Below are 18,464 nucleotides of genomic sequence, written 5' to 3' on the forward strand. Positions count from 1 at the left end.
ATTCACACGCATATTTTGTCTTGCTTCTAAAAATATAGATGAGCATATAACAGCCTCATAACAATGACTGCCAAGGATGTTACTGAACCTGTTCTTCTGAAACCTGTCAGGTATTTAGTCCAAGAAATTAATTTGGTTTTTAAATTGCTTTCAGCTTTCACTCCCAGTTTGGTGGGGGAAGCAAACTGCTTGGTTGGGTTTAGGAAAAGATAATAGTTGGGGTTAAAATAAACCTTCTCAACAGCATTAAACATGTCCTAGATAGCCTGTCTGGTAGAAAGCAATCAAGCATCTTTATTAGGCTTTTTTCAAAAATTAGTTTAGACATTCAATTAACCAGAGTTTTAGTCGAGTTTAGTGCAAAGCTGTTTCTCTTGTTTGCCTTTGCCCGAGCTGTTCTGCCTCCTCTTGCGGCAATAGGCGAGGAGAATGATGAAAAACCACTCAGACAGGAGATTTCAAAATGTCGACACACTATGGTGCCATGGGCCAACTCTCTGAACACGATGGTGAGATTTAAAAGTCTTTACCCCCTGCCATTAGAAAATTATTTGCTCTGCTCCTGGAAAGGACCCACAACGCACAATAAAGCAGCAGGAAGTGCCTGGATCCATGCACTTTTACAAAGTGAATCAAAGCAACTTAAGACTTTCGCCCCGTAGCTTGACACTTTCAGAATTAAACCCAATTTATATTCACGCCACCCTTTTCCGCCTGGAGCAATCACACTCGCTGGTACAGATATAGTCTTCCCTCCACGCTCTACATCTGGCCTCTGTGTCGGAGAAAGGGACTGAGAAAAGACACACTTGGAAATCTCTGGTGAACAGCTGGCTGCCCAGTAAAGCATGTTACCCCCAACTGGATCATGACGAAGCCAAGTTTTTAAAAAATAAAGCATCCTAAAATAGACGTCGCTTCTTTGTCATGGCTCTGACTAATAGAGAACCTCAGCCTGATTAGGACACGGTCATTGTGTTTTATGCGGACGATCATATGAACAAAATGCAGGTGTGAGCCTGTGCATTGTGTACTTTGCGCATACGAATGTGTGGCCATGCAGCCTTTATTTCGCTGCCCCCGCGTGCTGCAGCCTGAGTCACTTTGCATTAATTCTGCAATGGCTTGACGAAAACAAAAAGCAGACCAGTACAGGCTTTGGATGGAGCCAAGTGAGCCATGCAGGCTTGTGGGACCTCATTGCCAGGGTGATGTCACCACACCTGCCTGTGGGCCTGAATTATGTGAACAGCAGCAAGGACATCACGGCTGTCCAATAAGGTCATTATTTCTTCTCCTGAAGACCTGTCACCAACACGTTTCCTGTGGGATTTCTTTTACATGAGGAATGCCAATGTCAAAGTGTCCGGCCAAAAAAATGTGATTAAACGATGATCAATTTAAGTACAGTCAATGGGATTTATATTTATTACTACAGAGGCTAGGGCAGCAAGGATTAGTCACTCAGTTTTGTACAATCATATAAATTTTGATTGGTTAAAAAAAATTCCTGTTTCTGGTATCACATATCTGATTTAATGTTTTGATTTGATGGTCTTCTCCACACACACATATTTAATTCTTTATGTGTGTGTGGAAAAACCCAGCTCATGAGGAAGTTTTCAAGGATCTCCCTGATTGTGTCATAGTGATGTCATCAGAGTTATCCCCCTGTCAGGCTTAGACAACTGTTGAAGTGCAGCTTTAAAAAGTGAGGCAGGAGATATTTACCAACACTGCTGAGCAGCATTACGGAAAGTGTAGGGGTATTTTTGATGTCACAGCTGTTTGCTTTTACATTATGTTATGTCACGCCACTCTGGAACGCCTATTCTCTTGTGTTGCTTGGGCCTAATTGCTAATGAGGTGTGAATAAAGGCATGCCTGAGGCTGATTTTAAGGAGACAACACCTTTTGCCTTTATGCTCTTTTGGATACCAACGTTTTAGCTTTGCTTAGTGAATAATTTAAAATAAAAACCACTTTTGAACCTAAATATTTCACAAACTACTGATCTACTGAGATTTCGCCACACAGAAGTAAGAGGAAAATGGTTGGACTGGAGAAGGACTACAGAAACATAACAATATCAGGTCCCACTCCTGTCAGCTAAGAACAAAAAAACTGAGGCTACAGTTTGCACAGACTTGCTAAAATTGGACAATAGAGGGTTGGAAAAATATTGCCAGTCAGAATTTGATGCAAATATAAAAAAATTAATCCATCCTGCCTTGTAGAAGTACTTCAGGCTGCTGCAGGCGATGTTATGCTGTGAACAGTATTTCTTGGCACACTTTGGACCTCTTGAAGCCAACTGAGCATTGTTTCAGTGCCTCAGTCTAATTATTGCTGCTGACCATTTCCATCAGTTTATGACCACATGGTACCCACCATTGAATTGAACTGAATCTGCTGCTATCAGGATAGCGAGTAAAGTAAAGTCACAAAACTTCAAACTGGTTTCTTATTCACTGTACTCAAGTGGTCTCCATAGTCTCCAAAGCTCCTTTGGGATGTGGTGGAACAGTAGATTCACATCACAGATGTACAGCTGACAAACCTGCAGCAACTGTCTGATGCCATCATGGACCAAAATGTCTGAAGAATGTTTCCAGCACCTTGTTGAATCCATGCTACAAAGAATTAAGGCAGTTCTGAAAGCAAGAGGGGGTCAAATCTAGTACTAGCAAGGCGTACCTAACAAAGTGACCAGTGAGTGTCTATTATTGGGGCCTAATTTAAAACATAATGAAGCAATGAAAACACAGTGACAGACAGCATCTGATACCAGCTACTTTAAAACCGAGGTGCTGGATCGTTTTTATTTAACTTAAGCATATTAATTACAAATGTATTATTTTAGTTGAAAGGTGCAAAGAAAAAAAAATCCCACACTCCGTATTTACAGAGGAGAACTTCAAGTGTAAGAAAATACAGTGATAAATAGTAAATCTGTTACTGTTCCCATTAAAAATGGATTGTCAAATACATTCTCTCATAAATCTTCATATCACAATCTTTACATATTCTGCATCACATTATTCCGATTTAACCATTTAATTTCTATGACATGTATAATAGTTTAAAACATACTCAGCACTGGGGACAGAAGTAGAGAGAGGTGGCGTCCAATTAATATGCTTGCTTTAGGGACATTCACCATTTTTACTTGTTCCTTTGCTCTCTTCATGTCTCTACAGATTAAAAAGTAAAATAGTAAAACATTTCTAAATTGGATAATCTAATATGGTGTAAAAGGTGTAACAAAATAAAATCTCTTAGTTTTCAATAATCTTTCTGGACTTCTTGTTTTTTTAAGGTTAGTTATGTTTAGCATGCGCTGCTACACAAAAATGAAGATTTACCAGCAATTTAAGCTCCGCTCTTCCGTCACAGCTGAGAAAATCACTCTCGTAAATGAGCAAAGATGTAGGAGCTGTACAGCAAGCGAGGTTTGACTGTGTCGCCTTCATATAATTTTTTCTCTCTGAGTGAAACCAACACAAATTGCACAGAGAAGCCTTTCACACTAAACCACATTTGCCAGTGCAAGTTTTGTCAGTAATGTAAGTCCGTGTTAACTGTCAGCAGAGCACGTCATACGGCTGCGCTGTAGTGGCAGGTGCTGTGAAACTAATTTCACAGTAAATTGCATCGATACCGCCGACCTGCTTTTTGCCCGTTTCTATTCACACCCTCATATTTGACCACTTCTTGGACTAAAAACCTCCCGCCCTCACTCATCTTTCTTTCCTCTGTTAGGACAAAAGTATCTTTGCAGCATAGAGCAGCAGCCCACCCAAACCTGCAGTGGCAACAATGGCAATGACCCTGACTAGGAGGAAGTCCATGGAGTCCTCTAGCTTTGTGTGGAGCCGCAGGACCTGCCGGTGGGTGTCCTCCCGGCTGCCTGAATTCTCAATAACATGATTGGCCAAGCCACGCTTTTCATTGAGGGGCATTTGCGCGGCCACACGCTGCTCAGCCTGCTCCTGGGTCAGGCCGTCCCTCTGCATCAAGCGCGAAAGCTGAGTGGCAGGGTCACTGAAAGGGAACAGACGATGGAGGTTATTTATGGTGCATTCATTGTGCCTTGTTAAAAAAGGTCCACTGGCAGTGAATCACATCAATAGGAAGCAGAAAAAGCTGGTTTTAAAGGCCACTTACTGTCAAAAACAAACAAAAATGTTTAACGACTTCAAAAATGAATACTGTTAACAGCCCCAAAACGAGACTCTAAGGTAACAGGAAAAAAAGGAGCAGTGTGCTTACCAGTAAACTACAACAGTGTGGTTCAGAAACCGAGTGAGCCGTCTGGTTTCAAAGAGAAGTGGCACATCCAGAACCACGTAGCGGTACCCTAGTGACAGAGAAAGAAGTCAACATTACAGACTGTATGTAAAAGATGGACATAGTTATAGGTTTGACAAGTGAAACTACTGTGGTGGGGCTTTGAACCGTGACGATATTATTTTATTGACCAGCAGGGGGCAGAGGGCAGAGCCTCTGATTGAAGAAAAACAACACTTGTCTTCTTTCATCACTAAAAACTTTATGAGCTCAAACATTAGCTTCACATCTTATTGGATATAACAGAGTAAATCGAATAAGAGCAGGCTCTGTATTATTGTTGGGTCTTTACCTTACAATACAAAGGGCTTTGAGGCAACTGTTGTGATATGGTAAATAAATGAAATTAAAAAACTGAAATTGAAAATTTATGACTGACAATTTGCTACTGTGCGAGAACAACAGGGTTTCACTAACCACCCGGTGAAGTCAGTGTCTACTGTGTTAATATAGCAGGTCTTTTCCAGTCTTACTGACCAAAGAGCTTAAGGTGCCCACGCATTCACACAGCACTCTTAATACTAAGCTACTGTGTAGAAGGCAACAGTAGCTATTGAGTGTTTAACCTCTCCATATTTTTCCCATAGTATAGTTTTATCTTTGTTTTTAAAATCGGCCACTCTGCTGCCAGTACACTTAACCTTGTGTTAACCCGGCTCCGTGTGACAACAGTGTTTACAACTATGACCCTTCAAGTAACAATAAGAGACAAAGAAAAGAACAAAAACCATGAGAGGATTGCTATAAACACAAAGTTTTATGGGTGCAAACAGCAACGTTAAGTTAAGGCGCCAACTTGTTTCTTTCTTGTTTTTTATTAAGAGCCTGACAAAAGTGAGAGTGAATTTCTTATGTTAGATAAATGCCTGCAGTGCAAGACATATGGACGTGTGTTCATGAGTTCATGCATTTTAATCAGAACCTCCATGTGCCCCAGTCTGCACAACATATGGGTGTGATGGCACTGCTTTAAGATCATATAACAAGTGATGTTTGTGAAGTTTATTTAAAGGCATGTGTGATGCCTTGAGACGCTAATAATTGAATGCACCGAGAGAGTGACATGGGTGTCTTACTGAATTCATTTTAATCATAATGTTCAAATATCTCATACATTTGACTTGCAAATAGCAAAAAGTTTGGTCTCGCCTCTTGCGCCACCTACACTGCAAAACAGCCTTGGCTCAAATACAGCAGATAATCTTCCCTTTTTCCTTTTGTGCCAAACGATTCCTCCCTCACCTCTGAGAAAGTAGAAGAGGATCTCTTTGAGCATTGCTTTATGAATCTCTGGGTGGGTGATGGAGTTTAGCAGCTTCCTCTTCTCCTCGCTGGCGAAGATGATTTGGCCCAGCTTCTGCCTGTCGATGTCGCCGTTCTCGAGCAGGATCTCTGGCCCAAAGTGGTGCACGATGCAGGAATAGGCACGTGTGCGCTGTTCAACAACTGCGGACAACAAAAGGAAGCTTGAATGAGTTAAACAATGTAACAGGTTCAAAATTAAAGTACATTTATTTATGACCAGTAATCCAGCTGGTCATAAAAAATAGAGGCTGAGATGATATTTGGAACAGACTTGTCACCGAGTGTAATGAAATAATTTGCCTAATGCCTTATATTTCCCCTACATGCAGCTGTGCACTCTTCACCTAGTTCTGTGACCTTTTTATCTTCGCTGTCTAACTAAAACATCATCCCTGCAGTCAGCAGAGACATCCTTCATGATTCATGCTCTCTCTGCAAGCGCTCGTCCTAATGAGCCGGGGTTATCTGAGAGAGTGCCGCCTGAAGATGGCTTCAGCTCGATGACACCCCTGACCAGTATTTCATGTTGAATTTGTGTTCGCCGTGTCAACAGTTTGCAGGGGAGAGATAGCCACCTACCTTTCCTGGCCACGACATCGGCATCAATAATGGGGCATCCAAGCTCCCGCAGCATTGAAGACACTGTGCTTTTCCCAGAGGCAATGCCTCCTGTCAGTCCCACCAGGTACATCTTTAAACAAACAAACACAAAAATGCATGAAGGCAAAGTAAGTAAAGTAATTACACTAGCGATGCACTGATATGGCCCTGTTGACAGCTGTGGGCCTATCAGAGAATAAGATGACATTTACTAATAGCAGTGGACGATGTTTATCTGCCATGTCACATTAACGTTGCACTGACTTAATGTTCAAAGATAGTCTGATTAAGGCCTTAAAAAGCTACTTATTAAAAACAGCACAAACTGGAGAATAAACGCAAAGAATAAATAAAATAAATGAATAAATAAACATTGGTATTGACCCAGAGTCCCAAAATAACACATTTACTATGATCGTTTTTATGGCTTATGGAATAAAAGGGCCAGTTTGGGTAAAACACAATTTCTGACACAGTAAGAAATTCTAGAAAGTCCATAAATGTTATGAGTAAACAAATAGTACTGTGCCACCCCTCACTTCTTTCTATTTTTTTAGTAAAATGAAAGGTTTTTAGGCAATCTTTCTTCTAACTTCTTTAAGTAGTCTCCAGGGATAGTTCTCCAGGCCTCTTGAAGGACATTCAAAGCTCTACTTTACATGTGGGCTGCGTTTTGCTCCGTTTTCTATGAAAATGATCCTACACTGTTTCGATCATGTTGAACGGGCTCCGGGGAGCCCAATCCATGACTGATACTGTTCCTACTCTTGTGTGTTTTTTCTATCCAGTTATGCTTTCACTGTATTGGCAATGTGTTTGTGATCATTCTCATGTTGAAAAATGAAGCCAATGCCAAACGAGAGGTGACTTTTGCACTCTACATTAACTTTTACATGTTAATAAACATATAAAAATAGTTATTACAATCTTTATAACCAAATAACAGATATTTAATTACTCTGAAATATCTTTAGCTTCTCCTTTTAAAGGTTTTGAAGTTTCACAACACGCCCCCTGCTGTGGAATTAGGTGAACTACACTCTCCATATAGTACCCGGCTATGCAAAGTCAAACTGGTTTGACTGGTCCGGAAGTCAGCTTTGAGGTTATTCTCTATTAAACACCGGTCAAAAATAAAACCTTTAAAGAAACGACTCGGTCACGATTTAACACGGCAGAGAGCGGCTGCTTGTTAGTATCAGGTTGGTTTGACACAGCGATTAAAACAAACTCATGTCAGGGGAATTTTAGCTTTACCTTGTCAGAGAGAGAGTGTCCTTAAACCGGCTGGATATACAGCGGGAGTCCGGGCAGAGCAGACGCACTAGAGGGAGGGGGGGCTGTTGCGTTAAACAACAACCAGGGCTGCTAACAGGCTAACACAGGTGTTAAATCAGGTCAGAAGGAGCTCAAACAACAACGACGCCATTTTTACCGGGTCCAGCTCAACACGAAACCCAACAAATGAGCTGGAGACAGCGGTGCTGCTGGAAACTGCCCTCCTTTGCAGTTCACCTGTATTCTACTCACTGCTAACAACCTAGCTGCTAAGCCTGACAGGGGCTACCTCTTAATTAACCCGACATCTCATATTTCTATTAGCGTTGGTTCCGCCTCGCTTTAGTTCCCCGTCAAGCAAAACTCAGCGACTGCAGCTTTCTCCAAAACGTGTTTATTTTAAAGCAAAACACGCACCAGCATGAGTCAAAGATATCCGTGCGCTGTTTGTAGTAAATAAAAGGAAAATTAAACATTTATGGTTGAAAATTACTACAAAATACATCTTGCAAGTCCTTTCTTAAGTTTAAAGAAAATTAATCTTCTTTTGAATCCATATTTTGTTTTGGCGTCTCTGAAGAAATGTTTGAATGTTTAGATCTTTTTCCCCTGTGGATCATTTCGCCTCCATTCTCCCCTTCCTCGCGCTCCAGTCTGCCTCTTTTCACGAAATGATTTATCCTCGACTCGAGGCTCTCGCAGCACGGGCGCTCCAGGAGCGGCCGGTAATTTCTCTGCCTGCTGCCTTCTACCAGCCAGCAGTGGTTGGAGGACACAGCTCCTGTGGATGAAGAGCAGTGAGACAGTTTGTACAATGTTTTTTCACAGCAGGCATTTTGCCTCATGTCAAAGCAGATAACTGGCTGGCCCAACTAGGTGCATTCCTAGATCCTGAAAAAAAAAAATACTCTGACATCCTAGAAATACAGGTACATCCACTTCATTAGTGGTTGTTAGCGCAAATATCTAATCGGCTAATCACAATGGAGCAAATCATTATATTTAGACAGATTCAAGACGCCCTGACGTTTAAACAGGGCATCAGAAGCGGGAACACTGTAGTTGGTGGCAGATGAGCTGGACTGATTTTTTAAGAAACAATTACTTTACTGGGATTTTCCAGTAGAAGAAGTCAAACCTTGAAGCAGATGGGCTACAGCAGCAGAAGCCCACACCAAGTGCCACTCCTCTCAGATAAGAACAGGAAACTGAGGGTACATTTTATATGGCGTCACCAAAACTGTACAATAGAAGATTAGATTAATGTTGTCTGATCTGATGGGTCTCGATTTCTGCTGCAACATTTGGATGTTTGGATAAGAATTTGGTGTAAACACATAAAAGCATGGATCCATCCTGCCTTCTATCAATGGTTCACACCGTGTCATAGTGTGGAGGATATTTTCTAGGCACACTTTGGGACCCTTATTTAAACTCCACAGTCTTCCATGGTCACTCATCTTCTTCTGATGGTTACTTCCAGCAGGATAACAAGAATTATGGCAGTTGTGAAGGTGAAAGGAACAACATGTACCTAATAAAGTGGCCTGTAAGCTCATATCCACACACAAAACAACCGAAATGAGATGCAGAAATCATGTATAACAACCACATGGAGACACAAAATATCCCAAACGTGACTCGATATTATCATTGTGACACTAAACAATCAGAAATGCATAAAACAGCTAAATTTAGGCAAAAAAAAAAAAGACAATAGAAATATGTACACAAATCACAAAATTTAAAAAATACTATAAAAAAATACAGTAAATAACCACAAAACAACTAAAATTATGCAAAACATAACTTGAGAGAAACTATTTAAATGCCTTAAAAATCTTCACTTCTCTTATCCAGCTTCTCACCTCGGCCTTCCAAGCCCTGGATCATCCCCTGCAGGACGTGGGCCTTCACCGTGCTCTGGGTCCAGTGCTGCTGCAGTGCAGCCAGGACAAAGCCCCCCTCTTCACTCTCCTGCGTCCAGCTCAGGCCTTCAAAGTGGCAGTCGTACAGCACCAAAGGGTAGTCTACTGCCATGCTGAAGATGACACAGATTCATATGATAAATATATTATTTTTATTTGAATATTTTAACCACTTCTACAGCAGTCAGTTCACCTGTACTGGGGCTTCCTGGGGTTATTCTCCACATCCAGGAGCTGACTGATTATATCCGGGGCTTCCAGCTTCTGTCCAATCAACAGAAGCACCGCCATCATGCAGCGTACCTGCAGCACATAAAAGGAAATAACCAAAAATTCACTACATACCACCAAACCATTCAACCTTAAACTCCATGAGATACTGCATCTGACATGATCTGGTTTCTCTAAATCTGAACTTTCACATTAAAAAATGTTTGCAAGAGATGAGGGTTAAAGGGAAAGCAGTGAAGAGTAACTCTCTCCTGGTACCTGGTGGTAAAGGAAGGCTAATCCTTTGATCTCAAATATGAAGAGGTCATACTGGTCTGTGCTGGAGGCGTGCTGAGGCTGCGCAGGCTTGACTGTGGCTGATAAGATGGTCCTCTCGAACTGCAGGACGCCGTTGCCCACGTCCATTTTACACAGGTTCCTGAAGTCGTGAGTCCCCTCATATCTGCCAGATGCAAGGAGGTTGTCAAATAAGAGCTAAGTTTTAAAGGTGTGTTTACCTTTTATGTGTTCTCCACCCACCTTTTAGCAGCTTCCGCCATCAGCGCCACATCCAGAGATCCTCGGGGGAAGTAGTAGCGGTACGTGCGGGACTGACAGTCGAAGCGTGCGCTGAAACCCTCCGCTACTGGTGCCCAGTCCAAGACCCTGATGTCCTGCGGCAGGACTCTGTTCAGCATCTTCACGTATGGAAGCTCAGAGGTGGCAGAAGAAGCGGCTTTGGTACTGATGTCAACATTTTCAGGCAGTGTGATGCCCAAACCGGCACAAAACTGCGTGGAGCGCAAGTCGATGGTTATGACCTGCGGGGGAAAAAATTAACCACATGAAAAACTATTAATAGTATTAAGGTACAGAGTCTCTTCAGGTTAAAATGGAGATCGATGATAAGCTGTGGTAACCCCTAAAGGGGGTATCCGCCAGAAGGAGGATATGAGTAAAAAATATGTATCTCTGCTAACTCACTTGGGAAAAAGCACTGACTCCTTTATCAGTGCGCCCACAGCGGTGGTAATTGGAAATCTGGCGGTCCTGGATCAGCCGAGTCTTTAGCAGGGCTTCAAAGAGTCTGGCCTCCACAGTGTTGTCCGTGTTCTCTTGGACTGCAAACCCCTGATAGGCCCAGCCCAGGTAAGCCAGCCGCAGAGCCACATGGCGCCGGGGGTGTGCAGAGAAGTCAAAAGGACGATCTTTTCCTGCTTTCCTTCTCTCCTTTTTGCTGCTGCCAGTGTTCCCATCAGATTTACAGTCTTCATTAAGGGATGGACTGGATGACATTTCAACATCTCCAGTTTCACTACTCTCTTTCAGCTGGGACCTGAGCTTCTCCAGCTCAGCCTCCAGCTCCTTTATCCGCTGGGTTAAAACATCTGACATGCTGCTTGGAAGAATGAACAATGGAAAGAACAGTTATTTTAAAAAAAATTACTTAAATATTTCTACAAATAATCAGCCCAGCTTATATTCAATGAAGCCTACATAACCATCTCCTCTTAGTTTAATTCATGTCAAAGTTTATTTAGGCGTTTATTTGGTCAAGTGGGCTTATTTTTTTTAAAGTGAACTGAACGCTACACACAGCCTGCTAGCTAGTGAACGAAGTTAGATATGAGGGATTTAGTGAGATTACCGAGGCCGTAAATTACATTACAGTTAATCTGTGTTTTTACCTGTATTTTCAGCCTCGATGTTTTCGATTATTCTGCTCCTCTGTTAGTTTTGCTTCTGGCTGTCGGGATCACGCGTGCTACTCTCCCCGCTGATAAGTTTATCGGGAGGCGGACGAATTTTGCCAACGGACACATTTCCCCCCTTCGCGGGATTTCTGGGAAATGTAGTTTAGTTGCTTAAATTGTCATCATCCGATGACTGCCATACTTAACAGTTATTTTTATACTCCCCATGAGCGAACATACCATAATATGGGTAAAAACAGACCAGAGCTTATTTCTAAAAGCTTGTCTTACACTATTAACTGTATCTACCACAGAAAACTATTATATGTATTCAAGGTAATGGATTTTTACTCCCCCCCAGCCTTTTCTTAGCCTAAAGTACCATGTCCTCAATCATCTTTGTTCAACTTACGTTTAAGTTGTAAAAATGAAAATAATTTGACATTTTTCATTACTGTGGCATGGCTTTCTTTATATTATTATAGACCAAATTTTGTTTATGCTATTATTACATTTATAATGTTTAAGTCTTTGAAGTAGGTTGTGGCACTGAATTGCCTGTCCCCAAACCTACTCTAAATAGGGCCCTGGTTAGTCCTCGAGTCACCTGATATACAGCAGATTTTATTTGTTTGTTTGTTTTGAAATTCAATTAATCTCAATTTTTATGAGTATAGCGCCAAATCACAACAACAGTCACCTTAAGGCAGTTTATAATTTAAGGTGAAGACCCTTAAATAATAAAGAAAAGACCCCAAACAATTAACAAAGGCTATGATGACCCCTATGAACAATTACTTGGTGAGAGTGGGAAGGAAAAACTCAGTTTTAACAAGAAGAAATCTTTTGCAGATCAAGGCTCAGGGAGGGACAGCTATCTGCCTGCTAAATGGTTGAGTGTTTGAGGATGACAGGACAACCATTCGAGCTATTATAGTTTTGTATTTTTTTTAATAGTTTGTGTTAGTTTTAGTCTTTTTAATTAATAGTGTATGGATCACACATGCCAGGTACGATTTAGTAAAATCAGTACAGGTATTACAATAAAAACACATAACTTTTTGAAAGCATTTGAATCACATTCTTGTAGACATCCGCACCTTGGAAATCATCTACCAGACTTGTATTAGGCTTTTTCATGCCATGTTTCAGATGAAAGGTGACACAGTACTTTAATTCACAGTGACTGAGAAGCTCCTACAAAAGAACCATGAGAAATCTTCTATTTTCCTGTCCAATGCACCTTCCTCGTGATTCCTGTTTTTTTGTTTGTTTGTTTGTTTTTTGTCAGGTCAGGAGAACAGGAGTTCAAACACCAGAGGGGCGGACATATGGCAGTTATGTCTATATTTTGTAAAGGGATCCACAGCACCAACACTTGTCTTTAGACATCACAAAGAGGTGAAAAAACACACACAAAAAAACTGAAACTGAGCTGAAAGTGTGTTTCTTTCCTCCAGCTGTTTGTGAGAGTCTTTTCATTTATTTTATATAGCAGTATCTTCACAGGGTAAGTGGCACAGCAGTGCTGTCAGGCACAACTGTTAATTATTCCAGATGCAGAGACAGAATTGGTCGGGCTCTTGCATTAAATCACAGTCTGCTCTTTTCTACATGTCCGATTACACATTAAATGGCATGTAATCACAGTTTGGTGTTTGTCTGCTGTGTTGCAAATAGTTTTTCAGGATGGCTACCAAACTAATCTGCCCTCTTTGCTCATTAAAAGGCCAATTCACCCAAAAACAAAACAAGCAAATAAAGATTGTCCATCCATAGAACTGGATCCAAAGTTTGGAAACGCTGATCCAGCTGTATATCATGGCCCTGGGTCAGTCGACCTTGTGTTTTGAATTTATGGACTCTCTATTATTATTTATGATGCGATCCCAACATTGTGTAATATTTATATTATTTCTGGTAGTAATCCTCGTAGTGTGTTTATTCTTGTTCTCTATTCTAAATTCCTTTAGAGTTTATGTGTCTCTTATTTTTTTCTTCCTCCTGTGTCAAGTTTCTTGTGAAGTTCATTTATATGTCTGTGTCCACCCTGTGTCATTATCACTTCCTATTTTACTTACTTACTTACTTACTAGGTGTGTTCTGTTTGCTTTGCTTTTAATTTTGCATCCTTGTCTTGTCGACTGTGATTCGGTTCACCGTGTTTTGTTCTCACCAACTGTCTCCACTGACCCGAATCACCATCCTGTGTATATACTGTCTCAGTCTCCCTTTGTCAGAGTGTCAGGCATCTTCCTCTCTTTTCTCCCAGCTCCTGCATGCCCTAGCCCTAATTCCCAGTTTAGATTCTAGTAAGTTGAAGTTTTCAGTTTTCCTTTTGTATTTTATGCTTCATTTTGTATTTTGGTTCTTAGCCTGAATAAATGTTTCACTATTAGCTCATCACCATCTGCCTCTATGTTTTCTGCATTTGGGTCCTCACAAACGTCGCAATTTATGACAAACTAGCGCACTCAATTCTCGTTTTTTAAAGACATTAGACATATAGCCTGTAAAATCATTCAACCCTGGAAAAGAACAGTCAAAAATATAACTAAAAGCCTAAAATGAAAGAATTCATGCCCATGATGAGTGTATGTAACCTTCTAATCACAATACATGTTTTTAATTGTTAAAAACTAATTAAACAACACCACAAACCCCAAAGCGATCACATGTTTAATAATTATGTGCATAGTAAGCATGAATGTTAATTTATAATAGATTTTTTCACCATTATAGCAGATCAATTTCTCTTTGTTAGATACCAGCTGCAATTAAAGCAAATATGTAGATAAGATTTTTTTCTAAACGCAGAATCTAGACACAGTCGAGCATCCAGAGAAAACAGAGCAGTGATAATGCATTAGCTGATGTTTTCGTAGTTCTTTCGCTTAATGTCCAGACACAAGCACACCCCGACTAATACTCCAAAAACCTGCAACAGGGAAAAGGTCAGAAGTTACTGGCAACAAATGAACTCAATGGCACACCCAAAAGGTTATTTTCTTGTTCTGGAAAAAAGTAATTATTTCTTCATTTCATCACCTGAGGCAGTCAGAATGAGACAGGCTTTATTATCATTCAAGTTATCCTCTGCTATTTAAATATTCCTTACAATATTTGCTACTGCTGGAAACTAAATTACTAAATTAATCCAGTATACATGTTTTTATTTTTATGTAGAGACATTTGGGGTATCTTTAGATGTTTGACATTTCTGATTTTTCTTCGTCTTTTTTCCACCTAAAACAGATTAAAATTAACCTTTTGGGCTCACACTGGCTCCTGCACAGTTAATCAGTAGGTAAGTGTACTGGATTGGCATTTAAAATGATCATTTCTTACAGTAATATGACATTTACTCTTGCAATGTGAGCATTTTGCTTCACACTTAAATGTGAGCAAGGGGAAATGTACCTCCGTGACTCCAAGAGCAATGCAGACAGCGCCAACCCACACCAGATTTTTCAACAGGAAGACACTGATTGCCCAGAGGCAGCCCTGAGGAGGATCGCACGGTCATAAAATACAGTATTTGTTTGCAGAAAATAGATGAAAATTGCTTGAAATGTTTTCCTGTCAGACCTTTTTATGTGCCTTCTCCTTGTCCTGTCCACAGCCCTCACTCTTCACCACGCAGCAGGAATCTGGCACGGCGTCGTGCTTTTCCCAGCCCGTGCTCTGGGACCAGTCGGCATAGCTGTCCGCACCACAACACTTGAACTGTAATGATAACGACACTGTGATAGTGAAGCACCAAAGCTGTATTAATCACTGGTTGTGACTATTTGTGGTTCACGATAAATATTCTTCAAGTGTTGCTTTGTAGAAAGTCAGTTTGTCTACTTAACTACTAATTTTCACACAGATGCTGAAGGCGTGTTATTTACACTTACTAGCCACTTTATTAGGTACACCTTGCTAGCATTGGGTTGGGCCTCCTTTTACCTTCAGAGCTGCCTTAATTCTTCATGGTACAGATTCACGCTGACATGTAAGCCTTCAAACTTAAACTCCCTAAGTAATTGCAGCATTTTTCTCATTGCTGGTCTTTGTTAACTACCCTCTCGCTCTTTGCAGATTGTCTTCACACTCTTGTATTAAAGTTAGACATCTTAATCTGACCGTAAACAAGAGCACTCAGATAGAGCAACTCCCCCGAATAGCAGGGGCAACACTAAACCTTTGATGTTTTATGATGTTTTTATCACAACATGCTGATGTCAGCCTGCTTTTATAACAACCATATAATATCCATAAATTTTTTTTTACTGATTTTCACATTTGGCGTGACCTCGGCCTTGACCTTTATCTGTTTTTCACCTAAATTAAATCAGCTTTTGCTGTTAATGGCATCCAGCAATGCACAAAATATGAACGTGTCGTGTTGAAAACTGTGGACATTAGAAGGTGGGTACACTTTGGGTCACAATGACATGGAGATGTTCAGCAGTGATACTCATTTGGTACTAAGAGGGTGAAGAAAGTATCTTCTGCTGCATTAAACCGCCAAGAGCTTGAATCATTGATACAGTGCAGGATGGAGGTACGCTTTCATGTTTACACCAGATTCTGACCTTACCATCTGAATGTTGCAGCAGAAATTTAAACCAGGCATAATTTTCCCATCAAGAGAGGAAATGAAGAGTCCCTTTAAGGGTTTTTTGCACTTCCTCCAATCCATCAGGTGTTTCTCAAAAATACAGAACATTACAGTAGGCTCTGCGTGTCACCTTTTCCTGAATTTTGTCAATTGCATGTCTCCTCTCAGGGCTGTAGTCGTTAATCACTTCCTGTGCTTTGGCGTTGACACCATTAGCCATCTGCAGAAGGGCGGCCTACAGAGAAAATCAGATAAAATAACCAGAACAGACACTAGAACTTAGATATATTTTAAGTAATGCTACTGATATTATGACTGGAGAACCACTGCTAATGGTAAAATTTGACCTTGATCTCAAGTAGTTCCTTTTTGGTGCAATTTTAATGTCTTACCCTACTGCGAAATATATAAAAAGCGGCTCCTGTGAAGACCTCCAAGAGGATGATCACTATCAGGATGCAGATGAACTATAGATAAAGAAAGTGAACACTGTTAGAGATCTCCAGAACATCTCCAGTGCTCATTAAAAAAAGCTTTTGGAAAGAATCTCCACTTAATCAGATTTAATTTCATTTCAGTACTTACACAAGCAACCATAGATGAACTATTAAAGAATGCACCAATGTGGCCCAAGAGGGATACGAAGGCTATGATGACCCCCACTGCAATGAGGACTATAGCAATTTTAGACAAGTTGCTCCCTGTGAAGGTGCCGATATCTGAATACGTCGAGTACTGCAGCACTCCTATAGTGATGAGGGCAACCCCAGACAGCTGAAAAAGAAGGTTAATAGCAGGACAGCAATGTAGTGCTTTACATGGAAACACTAAATTAAAAGAGGGTGGTTTTGTTCATTCCTGTCAATACTACCTCATTTTACAGTACTGTGAAAAAGTATTTGCCCTTGTCCTGATATCTAATTTTTTTATTTTATTTTTTTTGCCGATTTGTTACATTTACATGTTTCAGTGTTTAATATAAACTTACCTCTCCCTATGTTAAAAAGTAAAAGCAATTTCTAACGCTTTGAGACTCCAGCAAATGAAGCAAACTTGGAACAGTGGTGAACTTTCCCAGGAGTGGCCGTCCTACCAAGATTACTCCAAGAGTTCATCGACGACTCATCCAGGAGGTCACAAAAGACCCCAGAACAACATTTAAAGACCTGTAGGCTTCACTTATATTAGCTGAGCTCAAGGTTCATGATTCAATAATAACAAAGAGACTGGGTAAAAATGGCATTCGTGGAAGAAAACCACAGCTGACCACAGAGAACAGAAGAAACACAAAGGCTCGTCTAACATTGGCAGAAAATCTGGGTAAATATTCGGTGGACTGACAAGACATAAGCTAAACTTTCTGGAAGGCTTGAGTCCCGTTACATCTGACATAAAAATAACACAACATTTTATTTAAAAAAAACATCACACCAGCAGTCAAACATGGTGGTGGTGTGTGATGGTCTGGGGCTTTGTTGCTACTTCAGGACCTGGACGAGTTGCTGGAACTGATCAGAATTGGCCAGAAAATCCTGAAGGAGAATTTCTGACCATCAGTTTGTGCCCTGAAGCTCAAGAGCACTTGTGTTAGTATATGTTAGTATATGTTATTTTGTCCTTTATAATCATACGACCATTGCCTGTTATTGGATTTTTGCCCTTTGACAGCTTTGTAATTGGATTGTTTGCTCTCACTGACTGCCTACCAGTGTGTGACATCCTCTACTTCAGCATAACATGGTGTTATTTGCATTTCATAAAATTTGAATGTGTGTATTGCTGGCACAGAAAGTTATCAACCTTAATAATACATCTCAAAAGTATGACATTTTTCTTGAAATATTTTTAAAATTTATATATTTCATAAAGGTTACTCTGTGTGGGTTACACATCATGCACCAGTTAGTATTTAGGGCATAAAATTTCTGGAGCGTGCAAAGGACACCATGCAGGTTTATCTGGTGATGATACTGATTAGTTTCTAAATTTGTTACAGTTCCCTTTGCTCAGCTCAGCTGCTGCAACCCCACAAGACGGCTTAATATGAGTGTGTTTTGGAAATTTGGAAGGGCAAATCATGTCTCTTGTTGCATGTGTATCTTCCCTTGGATAATCCAGCATGCAGTCAAAGTTTCATGGACTTCTAAAAAGATATGAGTGATTCAGTTTTGGCTTTATTCTTTCTTTACCTCTACTACTTCTGCTCTTTATTCTAATCTTTCTATGATATTACCTATCAGTGCTATCAATCATCACTTCTCATCCAAATTAGATAGAACAGAATTACTCTATTACTCACCAGGAAGAGCGTGTTGAAAAAAATGAAGCAACACTTGATGCCGAAGAAGCTGCACATTTTGAGGCGGTCTGAGCAAACTGCAGCAAATGATAAATAAGAGAATCCAGAAGGTTGCAGACTGTCGAGTCAGGGTGAATAGAGTGCAATTCAGTGGCGAGTGTGTCATATAACCCTATGGAAATGAACCGGCTGCC

General features: G+C 40.6%; 3 protein-coding genes across 4 annotated transcripts; all 3 read right to left on the reverse strand.

Moving 5' to 3' along the window:
• Positions 1–2,780: 2,780 nt before the first annotated feature.
• Positions 2,781–7,815, reverse strand: dcakd (dephospho-CoA kinase domain containing). Its single transcript, XM_063482926.1, has 5 exons — positions 7,513–7,815; positions 6,235–6,346; positions 5,593–5,796; positions 4,273–4,360; positions 2,781–4,044 (listed from the first exon to the last, which is right to left on the reverse strand). Exons 2-5 carry the CDS (start codon positions 6,344–6,346, stop codon positions 3,759–3,761), a joined length of 690 nt encoding a protein of 229 aa, XP_063338996.1. The 5' UTR covers positions 7,513–7,815; the 3' UTR covers positions 2,781–3,758.
• Positions 7,816–7,950: 135 nt separating this feature from the next.
• pus3 (pseudouridylate synthase 3) lies at positions 7,951–11,466 on the reverse strand. Of its 2 annotated transcripts, none has more exons than XM_063482924.1 (7): positions 11,360–11,466; positions 10,656–11,067; positions 10,212–10,492; positions 9,951–10,134; positions 9,655–9,764; positions 9,402–9,574; positions 7,951–8,314 (listed from the first exon to the last, which is right to left on the reverse strand). In XM_063482924.1, exons 2-7 carry the CDS (start codon positions 11,064–11,066, stop codon positions 8,070–8,072), a joined length of 1,404 nt encoding a protein of 467 aa, XP_063338994.1. In that variant the 5' UTR covers position 11,067; positions 11,360–11,466; the 3' UTR covers positions 7,951–8,069. The 2 variants fall into 2 exon arrangements, with proteins under 2 accessions (XP_063338994.1, XP_063338995.1); XM_063482925.1 differs by having other exon boundaries at positions 10,656–11,070; positions 11,360–11,452.
• A 2,607-nt stretch (positions 11,467–14,073) lies between these two features.
• Positions 14,074–18,429, reverse strand: LOC134633393 (CD63 antigen-like). Its single transcript, XM_063482248.1, has 7 exons — positions 18,271–18,429; positions 16,557–16,745; positions 16,364–16,438; positions 16,102–16,206; positions 14,954–15,091; positions 14,786–14,869; positions 14,074–14,303 (listed from the first exon to the last, which is right to left on the reverse strand). The coding sequence occupies exons 1-7, from the start codon at positions 18,325–18,327 to the stop codon at positions 14,232–14,234; spliced, it is 720 nt and encodes a 239-aa protein (XP_063338318.1). The 5' UTR covers positions 18,328–18,429; the 3' UTR covers positions 14,074–14,231.
• Positions 18,430–18,464: the final 35 nt, after the last annotated feature.

Source organism: Pelmatolapia mariae, linkage group LG8 (assembly GCF_036321145.2).
Source record: "Pelmatolapia mariae isolate MD_Pm_ZW linkage group LG8, Pm_UMD_F_2, whole genome shotgun sequence".
Lineage (NCBI taxonomy): Eukaryota > Metazoa > Chordata > Actinopteri > Cichliformes > Cichlidae > Pelmatolapia > Pelmatolapia mariae.